Source organism: Phaseolus vulgaris, chromosome 5, assembly GCF_000499845.2.
Source record: "Phaseolus vulgaris cultivar G19833 chromosome 5, P. vulgaris v2.0, whole genome shotgun sequence".
Classification (NCBI taxonomy): Eukaryota; Viridiplantae; Streptophyta; class Magnoliopsida; order Fabales; family Fabaceae; genus Phaseolus; species Phaseolus vulgaris.
Window position 1 is genome coordinate 22,377,562 of NC_023755.2, and position 11,805 is coordinate 22,389,366.

Consider the following 11,805-nt stretch of genomic DNA (forward strand, 5'->3'; position numbering starts at 1 on the left):
TTGTTTTTCCTAGTTTCTTTCATCATGGCACGAACGAAAGTCACTGCCAACCCTCCTCCACCTAACGTCAACTACAGGCCCTTATACCCTTGGGCCTCCGATGATCTCCTTGCCGAAACCTCCTCCCCCACCTCTATCACGGACTGGAGGGCTCACCTGGACAACGAGCCTGACTTCAAGGGTAGAGTGTGACGTTTATTTCTATTCGCCCCTGCGTAGAGGGCGAACCCGTGTGCGTGGACAACCGCGCCAACGATAGTGAACCATTCTTCTTCTTCTATCAAACTGTCTTCAAGCGCATTAGGCAGCGCCTCCCCTTCAACAGCTTCGAAAGGGAGTTGTTAATTGTGATAAACATCGCCCCTGCGCAGCTGCATCCCAACAACTGGGCCTTCATTAGGGTTTTCTCCATTCTTTGTAGTTATTTTGTCCATGCCCCCTCCGTAGATGTTTTCCTCCATTTCTGAGGCAAAAAACCTTGGGAAAAACCTATGGGTTAGCTTTAGCGGGGTGACAGGGAGAGTCATCCTTAACCTGTTCCAGCAGTCTTACAAAGGGTTTAATGGGAAATTCTTCAGGGTATGCTGCTCCGAGCATGACCACAACGCCCTAGACGAATTTCCCTTGTACTGGGTGGGGAAGTGAAAACTCAAGAAAGCCAAAACCTTGGATGAGCTTTCTTCTGCCGATCACGGGGTATGCCAAGTATTGGCCAGCCTGGGGGTGATTTTCAACACCGTAGAGCTCATCAAGAACGAATACAGCCCGACTAGGCTTGCTGGTTATATTGGTATAGGAACCCTTTCCTGATCTTCCTTATACACCACTCTGTTTGATTTTTTATCTGTTAGCTTATGCTTGTGCTGGTTTTCTGATTCTCCCCTGTTTACTAAGTTCTTATCTCTCCTTCCTTTGGTGCAGGGATGGTATTAAACGCAGAGAAACGGGCGAGGCTAGCTGATGTTCTATCCCTTCGCGACGACGTTGCTGCTGGTGTGGGCGCCTCAACACCCACTGCCCCACCTGCCACCCAAACCACTCTTGTCCCTACTTCCTCAGCCCCCATTACTGCAATTCCCTTGGCAGCTATCAAGGCTTCTCCACCTCCAGCCCTGTCTTCAAAAGACGCAAGGTTGCGACAGCAACCACCTCCCATTCCTCTTCAGCTAGGCGCCCTGCCTCGTTCAGGGATCACCCACCTAACACCTCCTCCACCCAAGGCCCCCTTGCGCTCGAGAGTGGTGACGAGAGCGTGCATGAACCTGTTAGAATGGATGGCTTTAAACTATAGTGGGGGTGAATTGTTTAAAGAGGGTTTTTGTAAACTTTTAAAACAAGAATGAATTTATCTCAGGAAACTATTGATAAGAAATTCAGTTTACCAAAAACAGCAAACAAAATCAGCACAACCAGAAAAACAATCGGTTGTTTCACAAAAACAATCGGTTGTTTCACAGAAACAATCGGTTGTTTATACCAGCAAACAACAAATAAAACTGAATTTAAAGAGTTGGGGATAGAAAGATTGTACACAGATGTTTATACTGGTTCACTCCAAACCCAGAGCTACATCCAGTCTTCTCAGAAACCCTGAGGAAATCCACTAAGCAATCACAACTTGATGACACAACAACCAAGAGAATGACCTTAAACACCTCAAGAAACACACTCTCCTTGGCCAACACACCAACACCAAGATTGTTGATCTTGATCCCCTCAAGAACACACAGCCAATCTTAGCAAACACAGAAACGAAACTTGTTTCACAGAGTACAAGGATTACACTTGTTACAGAAGATAATCTTAAATCAATACAAGCAGAATCCTATTCCACATACTTTGATCAATCACAAACTCTTAGCAATCTCAGCTCTTTGAAAAACTCAAAAACTCTTAGCAAAAACTTGTCAAAGATTGATTCTCAAATCTGTTATTCTGAATTTATTCAAAGATGTAGTTTGTTATCAAATCTTAACAAACTCTTAAATTGCAATAAAAGATTGGTCAAAGCATTTAATGACTGGAGCGTAAGCAGTTAAATCATTTAAAGCTCAGTCAAAGATAAAACAGTTTTTCTGTTATGGTCCCAAAACAAACGATTGGTTGTTTCCTCGAATCAATCGGTTGTTTTGGTTCTTAACAGTTCAACCATTTGAAAAACAGTTTTCAATTTTTTTCTCAAAACACCTAAGTATAAACAATCGGTTGTTTCGACAAAACAATCGGTTGTTTGAGCTTAGTTTGAAAACATTTTATCTTTACAAAGATTGAGAATGCTTTATGCTTTAGATTCGATCAATGGGTGGATTACAAAACTCAAACTACCCCATAACTATATTAAACCAGCATAGCAACACCAAGCACAACCAAGGCTTCAACATCCTTCAAAGGGTTTGGATTCTTCAAAGCTTGAACACCACTTGGTTCAACAATCTCCCCCTATTTGATGAAGACAAATCCCTGATGCTTGTGTTGTACCTGATTGAATTTGAAGCAGTTCCTGCAAGATACAGTTTTGAACAAAGCATAGAACTTCTGATATTTGGTTAGCACAGATAAAGAGTAATAAACTTCAGAGCTAAATATCAGAAAATATTACTCATCCCAAACTGTTTTAATCAACAAAAAACAAAAACTTAAACACAATTATATCTCCCCTTATTTGTCTTCACAAATAGACAAAGAGAAGAGATAAAACAAGATATAATTGTTTTTATTACAGCAGAATTAAAGCAATAACAGCAGAAATAAAAAAAAAACAGATAAAACCATAAAAAACAATCGATTGTTCTGATAACCAATCGGTTGTTTTTCCTTCATTCTTCTTCATCAGCAAACTGAAGATCAAAGATTTGGTTCTGGATAGCTTCAATCTATTCATCTAGAGTCATGAATCGCGCATCCATGTTGTCAAACCTGGTGTCAATCCTCTGGAAATTGCTAACACAGAGATCATGGAGGCTCCTTTGATTTTCAGCAAAGCTATCAAGCCTATATTCACCATGAGTCTTTCAAAAGAAGACATGGTTTGCATCCTTTCTCCTTGATTTCCAGCACCAGCACTTGGTCCAGCATCTTGATAATCTTCAGGTGGATCTTCATGTTGAACATCCATATCAGCAGGTTCATCTTGTTCAAGATTAGTAGCACCTCTAGATGAGGCACCAAGATCACCATCCTTGCTTATCCATTTTCCACCTACTTTGGTAAAACCCATTTTGCTGAGTGATCCATTGTTCAACTCTTGAGTTGACTTGACCAACTCAGATGTTTCATCTTCAAGATTTACTTCAAAATAGAGTAGAAATTTAGATATCAAAACAACATATGGATAATGATAATCACTTAACCTCATGGCTTTTTACATGTGCTCTTTGATGATGTGAATCCAATTGATTTTGATTTTCTTCATGATGCAGAAGATATATACCAGATCTTCTTCAGTAAGAACAGAATGATTACTCCCCCTTGGAGTTAGAATCCAAGTCACAATGAGAGCAAGCAATCTCTCATCAAGCTTTAGACCTCCAACCGAGCATGTACTTACTTGAGCATGTTGATTCTTCAAGCAACTCTTGTAGAATTGTATTTTGTTAAAATCCTCCACCACTCCAAGGTTTCCCTTGTTGATTCTAAGACCAGAGAACTTGAGACCAGCAACACCAGTCCATACTTCCTGAGTTATCTCCATCTCTACACCTTTCACATGAGAAACTAGATTGTTTCCCTCAAACTTTAGGTTTGTGTAGAACACCCTCACTAAATCTGGATATATGTTTCCCTTCATCTCCAGGAACTTTCTGAGAGATTGATCCTTGAGCAACCTTCTCACGTTATCAAGCTTTTGACTTTTCAGCCAATCAAAGCATACAACCTTGGGGTTGTTTATCTTTTTGATACTTGTTTCATACCTATATTTCTCAATAAGATCATTGTCTCTAGAAATCAAAGATAGAGGACTTGACTCTGCTCTGCACAGAAAACGTCTGAAAAAGCTGAAAATCACATGGTCTTCACATGTGATCTTTGACTAGTCATTAAGGATCTTGAATTCCCAAGATTTTTGAATATTTTCCTTTATGACAGTTGTAACTCCTTTCTGAACGTAATCAGCTTTCAACACAGATTCTTTGACCAAGATTCTCTCTTTTGAATTGATCTGCAACGGATAGAAATTCAAAATAGCAATTAAAACAATTTCTTCATAGTGCTGTCAGACCCAAAACAATCGGTTGTTTTTCTGCAGCAGTTAAAACTGTTTTTAAATTTTAACCATGAGCAGAAAGAGTTCAAAGCAGATGACATTGAGCATAATAAAAAGATTGTTTAACCATGAGAAAGAACTTTGAAACAGAAATTAAGAACAAATAAAGGAAAGTCTTATCCTTATGTTAATTCTTCAATGAACCATGTGCTTTATGATCAAGAAGTCTCTTTTCACTGTTGAGCTCTTTTGCATAGCATTGATTCAGCTTCAATGACTGTCTTTTTCTTCAAGAACTTGATCAGATGACTCAGTCCCTCCTTTGTCTTTAGTTTTCCTGCATAAAAGATTTCAAGCAGCAAGATTTGGTCCCCTTACAAATTTGGGTCCGTTTGACTTTTCTTTGTAGTTAGAAACTTCACATCCCTTAGGAATCCATTTCATAAAACCTCTTGGAACAGAATATTTCCTTATTTAGCAGAACCTAACAGAGTGGGCTTTCTTCATGCAGTAAAAGCATGTAACAACCGGTTGTTTCGTCTTAACAATCGGTTGTTTTTCTGATTTTCTTGAAAAACTTTTTGAAAACTTATCTTGCTTGTTTTGTGGATTAAAGCCTAAACCAGCCTTTCCAAAAACACAGCTTTGAGATGCCAAGACATTCTCAAAGTTAGATTTCCCCTTTGAAAGCTTGTCCACAGTTTCAACAAGATAGTGAACCTTTTTCTCAAGATTTTCACAATTTTCGCAAATGAGAGTATCACACTTGCAAGAAGCATTTTTGAAATGGTTTTCCAATTTTTCAAAATCACTTTTTGCTTTTTCCAGATCTTCTTCAAGTGATTTAACTCTCTTTTCAAGCCAACTGTTAAGATCTTTCAATCGGTTGTTTGAAAGAACCAATCTATTAGCTTCATCATGTGTTTCTTGAAAAGCTTCAAGCAATTCACTGTAATTTTGTTCATTTAATGAAGCACATGAACTTACCTCACTTGAGTTGCAAGATTCATCATCATTTTCAGCAACCAAGCAGATGTTTGCATTTTCATCTTCACTTGATGAAGAACTTGATGATGATATCTCATTTTCATCCCACGTTATGTAGGCCCTTTTTCTCCTTGCTTTTGTTTGGACAATCTGCCTTTATATGACCTTGCTCACCACAACCAAAACAAGTATAGTTATTTGAATTAAAATCATTGGATTTCTTGTTTCCATACCTATCTTTGTTGTGGTTTCTCTTTAGGAATTTGCTGAACTTTCTTGACAGCAAGCTAAGGTTTTCTTCATCACTGGAATCTTGTTTCCCTTTGTGCTTGGATGCTTTTAAGGCTATGCTCCTTGTGCGCTTATCTTCACACTCTTGAACATTGAGACTATTCATCTCTAGCTCATGTTCCCTAAGCTTTCCAAAAAAAGAAGCAACACTTAATGATGTTAGATCTTTAGATTCGGAAATAGCAGTTACCTTTGGTTGCCATGCTCTATCAAGACATTTCAAGATCTTGATGTTCAGCTCTTCTTTATTAAAGGTCTTGTCAAGGCTCATAAGGTGATTGATGATGTACGTGAATCTTTTCTGCACCTCAGCAATTGTTTCTCCTTTAAGCATTCTAAACATCTCATACTCTTGGATTAGAGCATGCTTTCTAGCTCTTTTCACCTCATTTGTTCCTTCATGAGTGACTTCCAAGGTGTCCCACATTTCTTTTGATGATTTGCATTGCGAGACCCTGAAAAACTCATCAGAATTTAAAGTAGAGGTTATAATATTTTTGGCAATGCAATCGAATTTGGCCTTTTTGCTTTCTGCATCAGTCCATTAAGACCATGGTTTCTTAATGACAGATCCATCCTTTTCAAACTTTGGGACAAAAAGACCATTTTCAATTGCATCCCAAATTCCTTTGTCAAGAGATTCCATAAATATTTTCATTCTTACTTTCCAAAACTGGTAGTTCAAATCACAAAACAGAGGTGGTCTGTTAATTGAAGCACCTTCCCCAAAAGGTAGTCTATCAGCCATTAAAAAAGATTTTTTTAGGATCAACTTGAATAACTTTCAAGAACCAAGCTCTTGATGCCAATTGTTAGAATGGATGGCTTTAAACTAGAGTGGGGGTGAATTGTTTAAAGAGGGTTTTTGTAAACTTTTAAAACAAGAATGAATTTATCTCAGGAAACTATTGATAAGAAATTAAGTTTACCAAAAACAGCAAACAAAATCAGCACAACCAGAAAAACAATCGGTTGTTTCATAGAAACAATCGGTTGTTTATACCAGCAAACAACAAATAAAACTGAATTTAAAGAGTTAGGGATAGAAAGATTGTACGCAGATGTTTATACTGGTTCACTCCAAACCCAGAGCTACATCCAGTCTTCTCAGAAACCCTGAGGAAATCCACTAAGCAATCACAACTTGATCACTTACACAACAACCAAGAGAATGACCTTGAACACCTCAAGAAACACACTCTCCTTGGCCAACACACCAACACCAAGATTGTTGATCTTGATCCCTTCAAGAACACACAACCAATCTTAGCAAACACATAAACGAAACTTGTTTCACAGAGTACAATGATTACACCTATTACAGAAGATAATCTTAAATCAATACAAGCAGAATCCTATTCCACAAACTTTGATCAATCACAAACTCTTAGCAATCTCAGCTCTTTGAAAAACTCAAAAACTTGTCAAAGATTGATTCTCAAATCTGTTATTCTGAATTTATTCAAAGATGTAGTTTGTTATCAAATCTTAACAAACTTTTAAATTGCATTAAAAGATTGGTCAAAGCATTTAATGACTGGAGCGTAAGCAGTTAAATCATTTAAAGCTCAGTCAAAGATAAAACAGTTTTTCTGTTATGGTCCCAAAACAAACAATCGGTTGTTTCCTCGAATCAATCGGTTGTTTTGTTTCTTAGCAGTTCAACCATTTGAAAAACATTTTCAATCTTTTTCTCAAAACACCTAAGTATAAACAATCGGTTGTTTTAACTTAGTTTGAAAACATTTTATATTTACAAAGATTGAGAATGCTTTATGCTTTAGATTCGATCAAGGGGTGGATTACAAAACTCAAACTACCCCATAACTATACTAAACCAGCACAACAACACCAAGCACAGCCAACGCTTCAACATCCTTCAAAGAGTTTGGATTCTTCAAAGCTTGAACACCACTTGGTTCAACAGAACCTACTCCTGCTCCTGCCCCGGAGCTTCCCCTGATCCTCCAACAAATCCTGAAAGGTTACCAGAAAGGGGCCATGGGAAGCTCCACCAACGAGGCTGTGCAGGAGAACTTGGCTCTCAGCCTCAGTGAATTCTTTGTGCAGGCTAACACCTTCTCCCATGAGGCAGAGTCGAAGGCTAAAGAGCAACTAGCCTTGGCAGAAGAACTGGCCCTGGCGAAGGAACAACATGAGAAACAGGCTCAAGGCTTCTTCATTCGTGAGACTGCACTAAACCAGGAGCTAAGTGCCCTCCGACAGGCCAAGCTAGAAGCTAACAAGAAGCTCCATGACAAAGGCCAAGAGTTCACCACCCTACTGGGTAAAGTTGTGCCACTACGCACTCAGGTGGTGGAACTCCAAGAAGAGGCTGCGACCAGCAAAACTAAAATGGCCAACCTTGAAGAGCAGTCTGTTGATCGGGAGGTGCAATTGGGCAAGGTGGAGGCAAAGCTCACCGCAAAGGCTGAAGCCCTTGAGAAGGCCAAAGAGGAGCTCACCTTGCAAGCTGAAGACTTCGAGAAAGCCAAGGCGGAGCTCCTTGATGATGTTGTCGATGCCTACGCTGCAGGGTTCGAAGATGCTCTCGCTTAGGTTGCTTGCAAGCATCCTGAGATGGACGTTTCCCCCTTCACGATGTCGAACCACATCATTGATGGGAAGATTGTGCCAAGGCGTCCTCAGAAGGAACTTGCTTAAACTTTAGGCTTGAAAACTGCTTCCTTCAAAACACTTATAATTTTAATACAACTCGCACCTTATTTTACTTGCCTTAATCATCCTTGTTTGTCGAGGTCTGTGTCTTTAACTTGTCGCTTTTACTAACAACGTTATGATGCTAACACCGTACGACGTCCTTGACAAATTTTAAAACTTCGAACTTTAGGTAGCACGCCTTCTCGCCCTCTGCCTTAACTGCCTAACGACCTGTGATGGAAGTGAGCATGTGTGAACCTTCAACTGCCCTTTCCTCAACTTCTTGTTTAGACAAGGAAAACTCCTTTGCTGATACTTGTTCATACTTTGCGGTCTCAAGGTGTCTAGCCTCGAGGCGCGTTACTGGCCTTGTCTTCGCTCAGAGGCGAAGGGAGACTTAGCTGGGTGAACCCTATTGCTCGTACTTGGTGCCCACGCTCGAGGAGGAGGCGTTCCGAAGGAAACCGTCACTCCCTCTTGAGGTGTCTAAACTCCAAGACAACAGATGCACTTGGGGTTTTTCGTACTTGGTGCCCACGCTCGAGGAGGAGGCATCCCTAGAGAAATCGTCGCTCCCTCTTGAGGTGTCTAAACACCAAGACGACCGGTGCACTTGGTGCCCACGCTCGAAGAGGAGGCGTCCCGAAGGAAACTGCCACTCCTTCTTGAGGTGTCTAAACACCAAGGCGACTAGTTCATCGCTGGTTGAACCTTGTTGCTCGCGCTTGGCGCCCATGCCCGAGGGGGGAGGCATCCCAAAGGAAGTTGCCACTCCCTCTCGAGGTGTCTAAACACCAAGGCGATGGCATCCCAAAGGAAGTTGTCACTCCCTCTCGAGGTGTCTAAACACCAAGGCAACAGGTTCGTTTCTGACTGAACCTTGCTCCTTGGCGCCCACGCTCGAGGGGGAGGCGTCCCAGAGGAAGCTGTCACTCCCTCTCGAGGTGTCTAAACACCAAGGCGACATGCTCGCCTCTGCATTGTACAGAAAACTTGAGAATACGCGTACTTCAAATGTAAATTTTATTGGGTGACCTCGTTAAAAAACCCTTAAAAAGGGAAAAGGAGTGTCCCCTTAAACTGTGTACAATGCTAGAGTTTTAACTGAAATAAAACTTGAGATTGGCTGCATTCCAAGTACGAGGAATGGCGCCTCCCTCCAAGGTCTCAAGCCTGTACACCCCGTTTCCCAGGACTTCCATCACCCTGAAAGGGCCAGTCCACTTGGGGGACAACTTGTTCTCCAACTGGTATGGGTGAGCCTTCCGCATTACCAGGTCAGCGACTTGGAACTGTTAAGGCTTTATCTTGGAACTGTGCTTATGCTCCACCCTTTTCTTTACTGCTTCAGCTTTGATCCTTGCCTCCTCTCTGACCTCGTCTATCAGATCCAGGTTCACCTTTCTTTCTTCGTTAGACTCCTCAGCCACGAAGCTTTGAAAACGTGGCGAGCTCTCCTGAATCTCTACTGGGATCATTGCGTTTGACCCGTACACCAAGCTGAAGGGTGTCTCTCTAGTAGTGGACTGAGGCATGGTGTGGTAAGCCCACACTATTCTAGGAACCTCCTCTGCCCAGGTCCCCTTAGCCTTCTCAAGTCTTCTCTTCAGCCCCCTGAGTAGGACTTTGTTGGCGGACTCAACCAGCCCATTTGTCTAGGGGTGCTCCACCAATGCGAACACCTGCTTTATCCCAACCTCTGTGCATAGCTTGCCCAGTTGCTGGCTTGCAAACTGTGTACAGTTGTCAGAAATTAGACGCCTCGGTACGCCAAAGCGACATACTATATTCTTCCACACGAAGTGTTGTACCTTGTGAGTTGTGATCTGTGCTACTGGCTCAGCCTCAATCCACTTCGTGAAGTATTCACTGGCCACTACAAGATACTTCATCTGCCTTACCGCCAAAGGAAAAGGGCACAAAATGTCGATTCCCCATGTGTGAAAAGGCCACGGGCTATAAATCGACCTCAGCTCTTTTGGAGGCACCTTGTGCCAGTCGGCGTGCTGTTGACACTGGTTGCACCGCTAGGCGTGCCTTATGTAATCTTCTCTCGTTGTGGGCCAGTAATAACCCGCACGGACGGCCTTTGATGCCAAGGACCGCCCTCCCACGTGGCTACCGCAAATCCCCTCATGGAGCTCTGCCATTATACGTGTACACTGGTCTCTGCTTACACACCAAAATCGGGAGGGTGAACCCATGCCTGTACAGTTCCCCGACAACGAGGGTGTACTTGGCAGAGTTCTTCTTTATCTTCTTGGCTTCCGTGGACTCCAATGGAAGTATCCCATCGGTCAGGTAGCGCCTATAGGGCGTTATCCATGTATCCCCCTCCTCAACTACGTATACATGCATGGGATCCCCCAGCGGAACTGGGTAAGCGCTTATACTGGGCGTCCTCAGCATCTCCTATGTCAATGACCGATGTTTCCTCGCTCCTCCCCTGAACGTACTAACCTAATGAACGCCTACCATATTATCAACGACAAATGTCTGTGGTGTTTTGAGGGTTTCCTGTATCACCGTCCTCTGCCTTCCCCCCTTGCCCGAACTGGCGAGTTTGGCTAGCAAGTCAACTCGGGCATTTTGCTCTCTCGGGACGTGCACCAACTCAAACACAACAAACACACTCTTCAAGACTTGGACATACCCCAGGTACGCGGTCATCTGTGGATCCTTGGCTTGGTACTCCCCGGTCACTTGACCTGTAACCAACTGGGAATCGCTCTTTGCCAGCAAACTCCGCGCCCCCATCTCCTTGGCCAAGAGCATTTCGGCTATGAGGGCTTCGTATTCTGTCTGGTTGTTGCTAGCCTTGAAAGCAAACCTCAAGGCCTGCTCGATCAACAGTCCGTTTGGCCCCTCTAAGATCACGCTAGCTCCACTTCCCTGCTGATTGGAGGACCCATCCACAGAGAGCACCCATCTGAAACTGGCTTCCTCTTCCTGCTATGTACCTCCTAAGGAGAGCTCTACCACAAAGTCTGCATAAGCCTGGCCTTTGATGGAGCCTCGGGGCTCATACTGAGCATCGAACTCCGAGAGCTCCACCGCCCAACGCACCATCCTTTCTGCCACGTCCAACTTCTGCAGCACCTTCCGGATAAGTAAATTCGTCATCACCACCACCGTGAAACTCTGAAAGTAATGACGAAGCCTCCTAGCCGAGAACACCACGGTCAGGGCTGCCTTCTTCAGGGCTTGGTATCTCATCTCTAGCCCCTGCAATACTTTGCTCACAAAGTATATTGGTTTTTGTACCTGGTCCTGCTCCTGAACGAGGACCGAGCTGATCACCCGCTCCGTCACGAAAAAGTACAACCGGAGCGGTACACCCAGCTATGGCTTACACAGCACGGGAGGAGCACCCAGATACTCCATTAGCTTGAGGAATGCCTCCTCACACTCCGCTGTCCACACGAACCGACTATTTCTCCTCAAACACTGGAAGTAGGGATGGCCTTTGTCCCCTCCAGCGGATACGAATCTGGACAGGGCGGCCATCTACCCTGTCAACTATTGCACTTCTTTCATCAAGGCTGGACTTCTCATGGCAAGGATTGTCACACACTTCTCTGGGTTCGACTTTATCCCACGTTCGGTGAGTAGGAAACCCAAGAACTTACCCGCCTCGACCCCGAAGACGCACTTTTCGGGGT

General features: G+C 43.0%; 1 protein-coding gene across 1 annotated transcript; it reads left to right on the plus strand.

Moving 5' to 3' along the window:
* The first annotated feature begins 7,483 nt into the window (after positions 1–7,483).
* On the plus strand, positions 7,484–8,041 carry LOC137834134 (uncharacterized). Its single transcript, XM_068642198.1, has one exon. The coding sequence runs from the start codon at positions 7,484–7,486 to the stop codon at positions 8,039–8,041; it is 558 nt and encodes a 185-aa protein (XP_068498299.1).
* Positions 8,042–11,805: the final 3,764 nt, after the last annotated feature.

Coding starts and splice junctions, on each gene's coding strand:
- LOC137834134 (XM_068642198.1), top strand. CDS start 7,484: ATGGGAAGCTCCACCAACGAGGCTGTGCAGGAGAACTTGGCTCTCAGC.